The 14957-nt window shown below is 44.7% G+C and overlaps 3 protein-coding genes across 3 annotated transcripts; 2 read left to right on the top strand and 1 right to left on the bottom strand.

The window, feature by feature from the left end:
- Positions 1-266: 266 nt before the first annotated feature.
- Positions 267-1551, top strand: PHALS_13681 (SPRY domain-containing proteins; the record flags this gene model as incomplete). The annotated part of the gene is made up of 4 exons (XM_024729485.1): positions 267-469; positions 544-949; positions 1027-1129; positions 1220-1551. The coding sequence occupies 4 exons, from the start codon at positions 267-269 to the stop codon at positions 1549-1551; spliced, it is 1044 nt and encodes a 347-aa protein (XP_024579857.1).
- A 198-nt stretch (positions 1552-1749) lies between these two features.
- On the bottom strand, positions 1750-3531 carry PHALS_13680 (uncharacterized protein; the record flags this gene model as incomplete). Its single annotated transcript, XM_024729484.1, has 2 exons — positions 1750-2012; positions 2124-3531. The coding sequence occupies 2 exons, from the start codon at positions 3529-3531 to the stop codon at positions 1750-1752; spliced, it is 1671 nt and encodes a 556-aa protein (XP_024579856.1).
- A 9105-nt stretch (positions 3532-12636) lies between these two features.
- On the top strand, positions 12637-12876 carry PHALS_13679 (uncharacterized protein; the record flags this gene model as incomplete). The annotated part of the gene is made up of 2 exons (XM_024729483.1): positions 12637-12648; positions 12724-12876. The coding sequence occupies 2 exons, from the start codon at positions 12637-12639 to the stop codon at positions 12874-12876; spliced, it is 165 nt and encodes a 54-aa protein (XP_024579855.1).
- Between the last annotated feature and the right edge of the window lie 2081 nt (positions 12877-14957).

The raw sequence follows: 14957 nt of genomic DNA, 5'->3' as shown, positions 1-14957 counted from the left end.
AACTCTAATATCATTGTTACCCCATCACCCGACTTGGATTGTCCCAAAACTCATAGCATCCATTTGAGAATTGTCTCTGAATGTGCCAGTCACACCGACCATCACTCAAGCGAGCATCCAGTCGTCTCATAGCGCTGGACGACGTGCTTCTGCACGAGATTCTGAGCTTTGTAAGCGCACGCGACGTTGAGGCTCTGGCTGTCGCTGCTCGCGTCATATGCCAGACTGTGATACCTCGCTTTCCCACTCTGTGGCGCAGCCTCTTCATGCAGCGCTGGGCAACGCTTAATTTTCCGCTTGACGCCAAGGCCTTGCTTGTCATCGCTCCGAATTTACGCTTACTCTTTCCCAATGATATGAGTGAGAGTCGCATATTTCAGCTGCTAACCCATGCCATCGTACCCGTGCCGTCCTACGCTGACCTGAACCAAACAGCGCGGTATCAGGACTACAGCGATGCCAAACATCGGTAAGACATGGTCTTGGTTGGCATTGTGAAGTCATGTAAGACATCATTGAGTTTGATAATGGAAACATTTGTAGGATTCAGTCGCTGCATGGAACGAACACGAGACCGTCGCACGTTGTCAGCTTTGCGTTTAATGGGGACGAATTGGGTGATGACCGCACTGTGCGGGCAAATGTTCCGTTTCCATCTGGATTTCATATTGCAGTTTTTCAGCGTCGGAAATCTAGCGAATTTGGAAAGCCACTATATCAGATCGGACTTGTGGCGAGTGGCTACTTTGAGATTCAGATCATGCGTCGAGAGAGGGAGACTGAACACCAGGAAGGACATGAGCGACAACAAATCCGCTTTGAAGAGGAGCTGACGTCTTTGGGACTTGTGTCTAGCACTTTTCCACTGGTAGGACGACAGCCTGGCTGGAACCAGAAAAGTTATGGCTATCACGGGGATGATGGCCGCTTCTATTGCAAAACTACGAGGGTGAGTTTTTGGTCAATGTTTCTAGCATTACGTGCAACTTGTACATTATGTTGAAGTTTACTTTTTAAATCATGCAGGGTCAATTGTTTGGACCGCGCTTTGGCGTGAATGACATTGTGGGCTGCGGAGTACGTCAAAATGGGGGCGCTGCTCAATCCCATGTCTTCTTTACATACAATGGTGAGGAGCTAGATGGGGTGGCGGAAAGTGGTATTGAGAGGTCACACTGTAGCTGGTACCCTGCAATTGGAGTGGACTCATACAACGAAGTGCGCGTTAATTTTGGTCAGGAACCATTTGCGTACGATAGCGTAATTGATGAATTGTTTGCGGAGTGCGACTCGAGTGCGTTTGACATGATGGATTTGCCTTGGTACTGTATTCAAGAATATTGCATCGAGTGTTTGGTGTGGCGCCACCAACAAACTAGTACTGCACAGGCCCGATCCAATTCCGATAATTGGAAGGATGCCATTTCTAAAAAGCCCGAGATGGATGAAGAGAACAAAAGGAACAAGTGGGTGACGGGCATTTTAACGCGGCGACAGCAAAATCGGCTTGCCATGAGTGAACTGAACACAAATGACGAGCTGGCGATGTGAAAAATATTCGCTTTTTAAGAATGAGATACTTGCATTGTCTCATTACGTTTTAAATGGAATATTTAAAGTTAAGTGACGTAAGATGCTGTGTTAACAGTAGTGGTGGTTGCGAATTTGTAAAAGTTTAAAATTCAACAAGAGAATGTCACGAAGAAGCAGAAGACGGCGTTGCTAGATTCTTAGAAACGCGAACTCGAGTTACAGATCGTTCATTTGCAGTTCCATTGCTTCCACAAGCGCGGGTACGTTTTCCTGGTCAAGCTTGTGTTCTGTGCAGAATGCAGACGCAAGCTCCTGGGGTTTGTCGTTGCGGTGCACTGGTAGTTTGATCGATGTGCCATCTCCCATGTCAATGTCAAGTGTGAAGAGAAGCAGATCTTGAGAATCTGCTACATCGTTCGCGACGCTTTCGAACTCAGTTTGTAAAGTCTCAGATTTGGTAGGTGATTTACCACCGAGCTCTTCTGGCTGTTGCTGTTGCTGTTGCTGTTGCTCCTGCGTCTGCCGCTCCTCCAAGGTGTCCAGGATTGACCGAGCTAGCACATTTTGACATGATAACAATTGATCATCACGAAATTCTTTGCCTAACTTCTCTCGCACAATCTCTAGCTTTTCCATACAGAATGAGTTCGCAGCATAGTGTGGATCCTCATTTTCATAATAGTCAAGGTGGTAAACAATCCCACTAAGAGAGACAGGAATAGAAAAAAGAGCCTCAGTAAGGGTTGCATGAGGTAAATATGTAGTCTCATGTATCGGCAAAGAAGCGACTCGCTCACGCAACAAAGCCGATAGTTGTATAACATTATCGCTGAATTTCTCGCTCTTACCCAGGCCCACATCAACGAGAAATTGCTGCACTGTCGTTTCAATATCTTCGCCTTTAAAGTAGTTCAGTTCAGCTTGATGCTGCTCATCAAGGCTAATTGGTATTGTCACTAGTAGCTCGGATTGCTGCTTAGCAGAAGCTTGAATGTTTTGTTCGGCTTGAGCTTGAGCAGATGGTCGTGCGAGTGCATGCGTCTCTTTGCTTAACAACTCTGCTAATCGACTGTCAATGATGCCAACAAGCTGCGCCATCATTGATTCGGCTTTTGCATCATCCGTAATACCATTCTCACTCAAAAAGCGCACTGCTGTCTCTTGAGCAGTATCTCCATCATAGTGAACCAATACTACTGGCTGGTTATTTAGTGTCATTTGCTCCGAAAACAACTCCCGTCTTTGCAATAACTGCTCTGGGATCACTTGCTTTTCAACCTGCTGCTCTGTAGCATCAGTGATTGATTGCTTTCTGTGTATCTCATTGACAATCTGACTCGCAATCTGTGGTGCAACTTTGTCCATATATTCTCCGTCGTCAACTCCAATACCTCGCAACGTATCCATTGCCTCATTAATTGGAATTCCGTCTTCAAAATGTCGAACTATTATCTCTCTGCCATCCAGCAATAACTTTAAGGAAAATAGCTCCTTTTTCGAAAGCTGCAATTCCTCTAACTTCTGTTTAACTAGCGATAGTAACTGGGGGTACACTTTTTCCATGACATCCAAATTGAAGCCACTGGTACCGAGAAATCTTTCCACAGCAGCTTCAGGAGTATCTGTTTCGTATTTAAAAAGGTTTCCCGAGTAGTCGTCAATAGTGATCGGCACAGAGAGCTGTACCGTGGGCATGGGCTCGCTGGGCTGCGACAGAAGCTGCTCCTCCGTCTCCATATCGTGCAACTTGTCCTTTAGCAAACCTGACAGCTGATCAATGACAGCGCGAATCTGGGCATCGTCTGTGGCTGCCATGAGTCCATTAGAGCGTGCGAAGGATATGGCGGCATCTTCAAAGCTTTCACCCTTGAGCAGCTGCAGATTTTTCAGCGTGCCGTCAATAGTTACAGGCATCGTGATTAACACGTCGTTGCTGGTGGCCTGTTGTTGGGCTATTGCCAGCACGGGAAGCATCAGAAGCGACGACACCTTGACCATAGCAGGAGACTTATATGTTGCGCGTAACTTGTTGGCGATCCGAGAATGACTGCTACGCATTAAGAGAAAATCTATAGAAAGATTTCGCGAGTGACCTTTCGGCGTTGTTCAAGTGTTACATGAACGACGAACCCGAAGCGATGGCATGCAAGATCTCCGTCTAGATACCAAAACGGGATGCATAAGACATGCGTAGGTTGGAGGAACGGTGTAACATACACATCCTTCACCCAAGAACACATTTTCATATAGTTGAGTGGATAAATAAATATTCCGGAATTTACCATAATGAAACCCAGTTTTGTGTTTGCTTTCGTGCTTCATACGACGCAGTGTACCAAGCCTGTCGCTGTGATTAGAATGATAGTCGAGTGTGAATACTTTCAAACCTTCAAACACGAGTATGCTAACGAAAAGGTTGATAGTCCCTTCTGGACTTCCTTCCCACATGTCTTTCTGCCGACACGCATCCTTGACAACCCAGCGCATGTCTCAGAGTAACATGGACGTGTTGTATGAAAAAAGAATATCACCTAATCACTGCTGCAAAACGTTGCTTAAGCACCTAAAGTTACTCTACTTCATACATTAATATGTTGAATCATCTAGCTGGAAAAATAATGTAAGAATTTGTACTGCTGGATATGTCATCTGTATAACACCAGAAGTGATGCTCTTTTTGCATTACGCTCAAGGTGCTAAAGCGAGGTAAGGGAATTCTCAATCTGATTCTAAAAGCTTAAAAGGTGAGACTGACTTGTGGACACACATACTATCAGCTACACTAACTAACATTCCAGTCATCTTCCACGGCTTCTACTCAGAAGCTTAGTAGTATGCTATAGGCTTCGCGAATGCAGATAGAATTATACAGGGTCAGTACTGTATCATTGAGTACATGCACCTGACACTTATAAAAACCTGTGCAAAGTGATTTTTCGTAGAATTCACATTGCGCGTTTGTGTAATTGTGGATATCCACAGGTACAAAACAAGCAAAGCAGACTAAAGACATCCTTACCTGAGATGGTCTCGATTTCGCTCCAGCGTGGACCAAACCAAAGATCTGTGCATTTGTTAACGGATACTCGACGAGCAGAGTGAACGGCAACCCCGTTGCGAAGATAGTCTGCCCGACCCGAACAGCTCGAGTGTGGGTACTTGCCCGCCGCCTAAGCGATGTCGTAAAGCAAAAATGTGACAAGATCCAGCGTGAAGACGAATCAGAAAGCGCCGTTAAGAATATCGTAACAAGATGATGCTGTCTGGCAGCAACGCCAATTCCCTTTCAAGTCCAAGCAACATCGATAATTCATTGGTAAAGCTTTTACACTGTGATCTATTTCTTCCTTATCACACCGCTGTGATTTATCAAATACATCTGTTATGAGCTTATCGGCATCTGCTATTGTCGAGGAGAAATTTCAAGGAAGTGCTGGCAGACAGCCAACAGCAATAATATAAAGGAGTCAAGTAGGAAGTGAAGACACGCGCACATACGGTGTGAAAATAAACAGCTGGTCTAGCGGAGCGTATGGAGCGCTTAGAGACGTCACATGGCTAACCTGAGCTCGTGTCAGCGCTTAAAAACGGAAAGGGGGTGATGAGGCAAGCGCTGGAGGCAACGAACGCCACAAAGAAGAGGGGTTTAAGTAGAGGTCGGCAGGGCCCAGCCCCGAAGAGCCTCTTGATCTTGAACACGGAAAGTGTATGCAAACCGGGCTTGCTGGTCGTGGAAGCGACCGTGTAGGGCTTTGAGAAGCCATGAAAGATTCCGATCGACTCCGGGGAGTCTGGCAATTATGCTCACGCTTCACGCCAATATTGTTGATTGTCAACGTTAAGGTTTGAGATTTGTAAATCGATGATACGTCATAGGAGTGTCGTGCTATTTCTAGCGATGCGTTTCTGTCATAAACAAAAGAGGGTACAAGAGGCATTGACGATACAAGATACGAAATCAATATTTTTCCGTATTGCGACGACTACACGTTAAATATTCTGTTGATCCTTTCTGAAAAATTCTGAATGTGATATCATATTCCGTGCGGGATCTGAAATCGAATGTGATCTCCTTCTAGGTATCTTGGGTCTCAAACACTTGAGGATTTAGCGCCATGAGACTCGAGTCAACTGAAAGTCAAAAAGTAAGGATTCCACCTCGGCTTGGAAAAATTGCTTTTGGCGCGAGCAAGAATCTTCGAAAGTTTCAACGGAGGACATGAGAATGTCCGAGCTGATTAGTTAAGATGTTGCTAAGTGGTTGGATCCAGCTTCATTTATACTTAAAATGTATAATCGACAAAGAATGGGGCTGTCACCGCATCAAACGATGCCCTTAACCAGGCTACCGGTGTTGGCAGTCCATAAATAACTGTCTTTATTTATTTTTCCAAAAGATGCGCTCGGGAATATCTGTATTGTGGTCTTTGTGAGCTGTCTAAACATAAAATCTCATCTTGCTCTTTCACCCCACTCGAAGTGCCAAGCTCTTGTCCGGTGAGGGTATAGCCAGGCTGTTTTGCAACGAAAAATTTCGCTAACATGGATTGCCGGCGGTTATTGTATTGGATCATGACCCGCGCTCTACAGCTAGGTTTTGGTCACCGTTTGCTTAAGGTACCAGGTACCTAGTTCATTATGTCTATCCCTGAGCATTCATATACAAACAGTCGAACATGACTTATTATTTGCACGGCAACGAAAACCTTCCGAAGCACTTGCACAGATAGACATGTTGAGGTAGCAAATTGCTCACACTCTTGTACTTTGCGTAATTTCACGCTGTTGTACATGCCTCAACAAAAAAAATCATTTTTATGAATGGTTTGGCTAGCACCCGTAGTCGTATGACACCGCCATGAGGTGTTTCCTGACTGGATGGAGGAAAGGCTGTCGATACGTCTCGAGTTCCTGATACTACTTCGTAGCGAAACGATAATCTTATAGAGGAGTTTAAGGTTCATGCACCAAGTGCCCAACGCTATGGCTGAGATTCTAAGTTTGCAAAGCAACATGCAGATGCTAAGGGCAGGCGGAATATGCAAATGCGGTGTGTGGATGCCACGTTTTGCCTACGTACACGTCCAGGCTCTGCGATCGTTGTAACTAATGTACGACCTAGCTACATCGGGCCGGTACCGATGTGGAAAAGACTTCACGCTCAATATCAAATACAATTGTATATGTTATGTTCAGCGTGTTGTCGATAAAGCCAGACTATGATCCCGCTCTGACAGATCAAACGAATATAAACGCTCTATAAACAAAGAGTAAACGCTTCAGCTATATTTGTAGCTGAGCTCCCCGCTGCCTGTGTAGCGCCTTTTGTCTGAACAGAGGAAGGCAGTCCAAGCTTTTCAGAGCAAGGGCGTAGTTCAGAGAGCGCACTTGAGAAATGGCTCATTTCAGTAAGGGCCACACGCCATAATAATCGAAGAGTTTCGCCGTACCACCATACGTATGATAGTTAAAGAGAGCCAACTGTGGAACAGGCTATAGTGCACTCTCATTCTCCATGACCCTATATGGGTTGCTCATCTACGACGCTCCCCACGAGCGAATAAGGCCTGACCTTGTCTGAAATTCGGGACCCGGTAGGTAAATATTGCAGCCGTCTCGTGGAATGAGTGGGGTTGATGAAAGCAGAAACTAAGTTGATGGATTTCAGTTTTGCCATCCACGTAGTGATATGAAGTTTGCAAAGGCAAGCAGCATATGACGCTCTTGTCGGGTGTCTGCCTCACTTAAGCTAATTTCAAGAGCTGTGATATGGAGGCGACGACGCGTCTTCCTCACCCAGTGTGCGAAATTCGTTTGATTTTCCTCGGCACTTTTGGCAGCATTCAATACTCAAGGTACAGCCCGCGTGAGGAGTAACAATTTGCCGGCTGTTACTGCTCTAAGGTCTGGTGGCAGTCGTGAGGGTTGTTAACGTTTGGGCTCTCTGCTTGAACAGCAGAACCAAACACGTCAGCAAAAGTCGTTGCAACACTTGCGCTTACAGACGGAAAGTCTTCGCTTGCTGAGCCAGGTCCGGCTCATCGGTGACGAGTCGGACGCTGCCGTGATGGGTTGTCGGAAATGTTACGCCAGAAGGAAGGCGTACAAAGTGGTTCTTTAGTGCACGAAAGGGGCGAGACGTAGAGAAATTCTTCCTCATCTCACAATGCTGCCGTATGTCTCTCAGTTAGGGCGAAGGTACAACTGTTCTCCTCGTTATTTAACTCAGTATCCTCACCAAGAATGATCTCAAGGTTGTCGGCAGGAAAACACCAACTTTTTTAACGGCCAGCTGATCTAAGTACGGGACAGATCTATGCTTGTAAGAGAAAGTAGCATAGGGTGCAAAGAGTTGGGCGAAACTTCAAGCAATGGGGGATCGCTGGGCATTCATTTTGGTGCAATGTTTAAAGAGACAAATCAAGCGAGGACCACGTTGTAGTTCACATCTCGTGGGGGGGGGGCTGAAAAAAGATATGCACTGTCTATTGTGTATGTGCACCTTACGCTTTGTGCATTTCGCACATCTAGTATATACCAAAATTCTGGTACTGATGAGGGATGGCACTCCGCAAGTTAGAGGTTCGTGGGCTGTCAGCCTCACATCATGCAGTACATAAATTTCAACATCAAAGAATGTAAACAGTTGTATTTAGTACTTGTTTGAACACACTTGAATTTGAATTCTTGTCCTTCATGTTATCAAATAAGAGCAGGTCTTAGACTTACTTATTTTCGAAGCTGTCAAATACGCTCCTAAGCAAAAATACGGATCTAACCTATCGTGTTGTTAATGCGGGGGAATATCTCTGTACGAAGTGCTGGGTAAACCCCATGTACTTTTTTAAACTTGTAGTAAATCCAATCACCGAGTCGTGAAAATCTATTACCTGTGAGAGCAAAACATTGTCCTCAGATTTGCGAGTTTATCATGAAAACCGATCTGAATCTCCGAATCAAATGTAGTGTACATGTGATAGGCCCTCACTTTACGCTTTTTCTCGTCCGAAGCTCAAAGCGGGTTTGGTAAGGACGATTGAATGTATCCACTTGGCGCCAACGTTCTGCATCAGAAAGTCAAGCGGCAGGTCGCAACTTATGCAAGCGTTCAACGATATAGATGCATCCACCATTCCAACGTAAACGTCATTTTTTGAGAGATTATCGTGAAAAACTGCATCTTCATTTGTACTCTGTACCGCGCTAGCAATTTGGTCGACGCATTGGGATACCAATCATGATAACCAGAGATATCCTTCTCGGTATAATTATTAATTTTAGCAAGATGATCTAACAGTGGCCCTAAGAGATGTCTTACGCACCAGCAACTCTTAATGGTCTAGTTATGCGGTTTTTGTGTCTCACCGCGCTTATGAATAAGCTGTTTTTGACGACATGTTGGATTATAGGACGGAAAATTTTAATCTGGCCATCGATATCGGCATCAAGTTTCAGCAAAGTAAGATCCGGTCCATGGTATAAACTCCTGCTTGCTATGAAGGACGTTCTTATCGTGTTCATGATACACCTACTTCGCACAAAGATATCTGTGATTTATACAGCTCATCAGTCATTTCGCACAGTGCCAACGTTTTCTCATCTCTCTAACAGAAAGCAAATCGACTATCATTCTTTTTGGGTATACCTGCGAGGTTAGAAATTATTTATTAGCTTAACGCGATAGAATGCGCGCTCGCGTCGCCCAGATTCCGAAATATCGCACATCGACTTTACTTCCGACGTGCAACAAATTTTGCGCTGGCGAAAGCTTTGTAAAGCAAGGTTTTTTAATCTCGGACGTCGTAAGCACGTTTCGCCGCAATTCGTCTTCCCAAGTCTTGCTATACTACAGCACAGACTCGGTAGGCACACAGCGTGTGATGATTCCTTGTGATAAGAAGAACTATATATGAAGTATGCGACACATCGCTCGAAAGACATTTGCGTGATAGATGCCATGGGGAAACTCTCGTTCTTGGCCAGCCTGCCAATTCCGACAAAGTGCTTTTAGTTCATTATTACCGAAATTATTTTGGGGCTTCGAAATCACTTTTGCTATTACCTAAATGTTTAGCGTCGGCGCGAACGACCCTTGCGTGGTATATGCCATGGGTAAAACTCTCGTTCTTGGCCAGCCTGCTAGCTCCAACAAAGTGTTTTTAGCTCATTAGTATCGAGATAATTCTAGGGCTTCAAGAGCACTTTTGCTATCATTTTAATGTTTAGCGTCGGCGCAAAACGGCCCATCTCACTGCACCAAAATTGTTAAATTCAAGAATGCACCAGGCGTTTTGCCAACATGACTCTCCTGTGGTAATTGTCTTTGATTGAGGCCCGCGATTCACACTAAACAGTCTGAAGAATTTTGCTTAATGTGCTTAGCATCGACTTAGACATGATCTAAGCAAACCATTCCCAGACCTGTGATAGTTGGTGGCAAACATTTTCGGATGATATGCGCGAAGCGGCTGCAAATCTAGGGCGGCATAATCTGTTTCATTGGATCCGGGTAGGGTAACGCCCTTAACGCTTCTCCAATAGTATAACATTTATTTTAAACGTTTTCATTACATATGACCCGATAATTACCCATTGAGTTGCTACAGTCTTAGTTAGGAAGACCGGTTGTTGAAATTTATCAGCTTGCTAATATCAGCTAGACGACACTTCGTTATATCAGTCGAATTTGACTGGATTGATTTCGGGTCATGCACCGAGAGCGTGACGCTATCGCTGAAATTGGAATACACAGCAGAAAAGTGCAGGCGCTTAAAAAGACGAATCGCATATAAATTTGGCCTGAATGATAGAATTTATATAAAAAGTTGTTAATTACGTGTCTGCAGTCATTTCTATGAAGTCGCGCCTCGCTGCGCTGGCCGGTTACAGTCGGAAACACAAAGATATATCTCCGAGAAACTACAAACATAATTAGAGCTTACTAAAGTCATTTTTCAACCCCGCTTCCACGGACCACTCGGGCGGGAGCGTTATGTTCTAGAAACTAATTGCCTAAACAACGTTCTTACATCTAAGATATTCACTCCTCGGAAGTAGATCTTAACTAAATAACTATCGGGATCTTTCGGGATGCGTGTTGGCTCAACTCGTAAATGTTGTCGTGTGTTCAATGCGGACTTGGGTCATCTTTCAAAAGCGCTTGTGGAGCTGCACCAATCAAATTAATTGTGTGAAGGCTGTGCAAACGATTTGAAAACGCATCACCGCTTCTACTGCAAATAACGATGAAAAGGTGAGACCAAATTCCAAACAAAATGGTTTGTAAACCGACTGGTTTACCTAGGCTACAGCCTATACATGGTGAAATGAGAAGATTTCTTCACTCCGAGAGCTCTTGTAAGTTTGTCGTCTCACATCGGCACGATTTATCAGGCGTCGATGGTGTTTAATACTCCTCCTCTCCATCGTTAACTAAAAGACAAACCCGCGCAGCTTGCCGCGTTTTCTACTAGTGGGTGAAGGCCCGGACTTGTTCCAAGTTGAGCTTTGGTGGTCGCGTTTGCCCATGTGTATTTTGAGCATACACAGGGGCCCACTTTGACGTCATTGTTGCGCTTCGTACTTTGCAAAGTCAGTATTAAGTGTTGTTAAAGTCTGGTTAGTCATACTTCACCGAAACTCACTGTGAGCCGCAAATTGTTCATGTCGACGCGAGGGCGAGGTCCCAATGACGTACATGGAGTAGCACGTAATCCACTGAGTACTGGTCAAGCTTTTCCCACCCAGCGTACACCTCAACATGCTCGCCCGACCATAGCACCAAAGGCATAGACGGAACATGGACGACAACTCGATCCGGCTTATAAAAAATATTTCTTGTGAGTCCACTGTTACGATAACGGAAACCATGCGAGTAAAAATGCAGCTATGAGGCGAAAGTTTAAAGTATACAAGCCTCGGAGATGATCTCGCGGACAGGGGTTGACATGACAATGCAATCTTCGATGAAGGTATACCTTGATAAGACATATTTGACTAGATTGGTCTAAGAAAACTACTTCTTGCCTAACGGACAAGGCTTCCATGAAGCTGAACACAGGGACCGTAACCTTTTATGTCGAGCCACGAACTTAGCTGAACGGCTCAAGGGGAAGCTCCAGTGCGGTATGAGTGCTCGTTGAGCTTTCCCAGAGTACGCTGCCTGATATTCGTTTTTAAACCGTGTGGGCTCCCGTTTTTGTGCAGGAGGATGTAACGGGGTATGTAAATTTTATCGCATTGAACCGGTGTCCCTTGGACTGAAATGGATGTTTGGATTTGCCACATTTAGGTACCAAGATAAAGCAGCATGATTGGTACGGGATGGAAGTAGTGCTACCCCGAAAAGGAGGGGTTCGTGAGGCAATTGGGTTTTTAGCCTCACGCTATGCATTGAATATAGTAAAACGTTATACTGTATCGCTTGAAGCTTTTATCAACTGAACATAACAAACTAATCCGAGCAAGCGTAAACTATAAAGTACTGTATAGCCTATTTAGTCGAAGTCCAACGGACGTTATGCGAGCCCGTCATCTGTGCAATGGTCTTCTTGACTCGGGCAATTTACGCTTTCAATGTGTTGGCTGTACGGCACTTCGTTGCGAATTCCGTCGCAATGATTTCTCCCATGAAAAGAGAAGCTGTCTGTTCTATCCCGAGGTTGCCGAGACCTAGGCTGAATAACACCCAAATCTAGCGACGCAATTTCCTAGGCTGAGCAAACGTCATGTAGCAGATAACCGCTATCTTCTGAATAGCTCTCCAGCTGTAGGAGCGGCACTTGCACGAATGCATTTCATAAACAACGAAGGATTAAGGAAAAAGATGAAGTGCTGCCCGCTTTTGGGAAGGCAGCCGTGGTTTCAATCAGGACAAATTACGTATTACGATTTGACTTGCCGTAGACTCGAACGAGATACACAGCTTGAGTTACTTTTATTAGTAGAAAACATTTAGCGTCCAAAGCAAATCTTCAATTTTGCGCACTTCGACTTAAATAAAAAGGATGTCCTCTTCTAGTCCCCTTTTCTATGTGATAAACAACATCAGTACGCAAAGAGCATGGTCTAAATACGCACAAAGCCACCTGTCATGTGAACATGATGCTGTCGAACGTGAAAAAAAATTCTGCCGCCAAAGGTGACAGCATAGCTTTCTGATTGACCGCGGTATGACTATGTACTTCTTAGCGCACATTTTTGGCGCCTAAGGCCATGCATGCGGGAGATGCCGCTGATATGCAGCAAAGATCTTTTTGCGATGTGACACAAAAGGAAGTCTCGGAGGAAAAAATTGCGAGCCGACGGTGTGCATATGGGCTCTCGTGCGATCACTTGCATTGACCGCGGCGATTTGCGCTTCCGCTAAACGTACGACGGTATATGCAAATGCTATGGAGGAAACAATGGGTTTTAGCTTTTGCGTGCACTTTCCATCAACATGATCTACATCACCCAGCTGAATTTTACGTATTGTAACGATGCCACTATCTAATTTGATAAGTCATTCCCTAGCACCTTCCAATGGAAACGAACATCAGCTCGGAGATGATGAGAAAAGAGGTCCAATTGTTTTTGAATCAATTATTGCGGATCTGCAGAAAAGGACGGGTTACAACTAAGATAAGCATTGTAGTTTGCTAGTTGATGTCAGATCCGTTTTTCAAGTGCAGTCAGCATCACTTTCACCCAAAAACACTTGTCCCAAGATAAAAATAACTGCGCAAATAAAAGCTGGTTATGCTGTCTTAAAACTCGTTATGGTCCAATAATTTAGTAAAATAGTTTTGGCTACACGATTATAGATTTACCAGGGGGAATACCACAAATTTGATTTCGCATCAGGTTCAATTACGACGGCCAATTTAACTAAAGAGTCATCGCAGATGCCCAATCAAGCGTATGGCTCGATGAGCCACAATAATTCTCTACAAGCACAAAAGTAACAGCGACTAAAAGGAGGCCAAATAAGACTAAAGCCATTGGTGTGTAAAACGTGCACTCGAGAGTATCTTCGAGACTTCTTTCAGACCTTTCAGTGGTTCCCGCCACGCAAGAGAAGAGAAGAGTTCAAGTTCTCGATGTAGGCTGAATAGCAGCGACAACAAAGCGTACCTACCATGACGACTACACCTATGATAGTATGCTTTGGCAAAAGTACATGAGGCAATTCGAGCGTCGCTACGAAAAATCTCGTCGCCTTGTACAATTCACGCTTTACAAGCCAGAGTAAATGAAAATGACCTCAGACATGAATATTGCTTAACACATGACTTTGTGAATACAAATCGCGATGTTGACGTCAGAGCGGGCAATTTAGCCTGCACTGTTTACCGTCTTGCCTATGCCCACGCGCCTGCTGCTGCAGAAACTGACCGACTCTCTAGCTTGAATAAGGCCTATACTTCTCGACAGTGGAAAGCGTCATGCACTTTTCGACTCTAGAAAAAAGACAAAGATCGCACCAGCTCGTAAATGTCAACAACACCAAAAAATTTTGTCGAAGTAGCATTACAAAACTTTCCATAGCTCTTGCAATCAGATTAATAGCCATTGTGAGCTCGCTGACCCACAGTCTTTTTTATACGTACGTTAGCATAACCTTGCTCATTAATTAGAGCCGGCTGATGGCAATTGCATCTCGCCACCACACGCGCGTTTTTGATTAAGTGGCACGTCAAATGTTTGCGAGAATCGATGAGTTTCAAACGCACTGAAATGGTCCTTTGGACGTTCGCGCGGAGCTGCACAATTGAGTCGATTGGTTTTTCTGCACAAGAAACTCAGAACCTGATCGCTGATCTTGAGCAGTTAATGATTTAGCTATAGGGCTATTGAGATGTCAACCCAACACCTCGTGTCTGAGTGGGTTGTGAGAGCAGGGTTTTGTTACAAATTTGTAGACCCACGAAAAGTATATAGTCATGATAGTTCATTATACTACTACATTTTGGTACTTTTGAGCTTATCTCGACGTTGTCATATCAATAGTGTAAGATGTACGTTCATTAAAATACAGCGCGAATCTCGTAATACCCTCCCAAACAAGATGGGTACCGCACTTAACTTGTATTTATAAAACAGTGCGAAACAGTGAACAGCCCCCGAGCCCCCACGTTGACGAGTAGCTATTGCACCAAAAGTATCTAACTCTTCAAAGCGTAACTAAGATCGACATACCTTTTTCACACGTGTCCGCATCGCACAAAGTGCTACTGAGAAAGACGATAAGCTCCAAACTTCGTGCGTGTGGGCTGACACACAGAATATATTTGCAGAATGAATCCATTTGACGGTCTTCGAGTCATTTCCGGCGAGGCAGCCGGTTTTCATCAAACGATCATAGCCGTCCCCCGAGTTTCAATTCAAACTTGCCCCTGCAGGCGTATAGCAGATCCATTCATCAAGAATGAGGCGTTTGTTGG

The sequence above is a fragment of the Plasmopara halstedii genome (genome assembly GCF_900000015.1).
Source record: "Plasmopara halstedii genome assembly, contig: Scaffold_672, whole genome shotgun sequence".
Taxonomy (NCBI): Eukaryota; Oomycota; class Peronosporomycetes; order Peronosporales; family Peronosporaceae; genus Plasmopara; species Plasmopara halstedii.
Note: the sequence above shows the minus strand (reverse complement) of the source record. Positions and strands in the feature narration are given on the sequence as shown.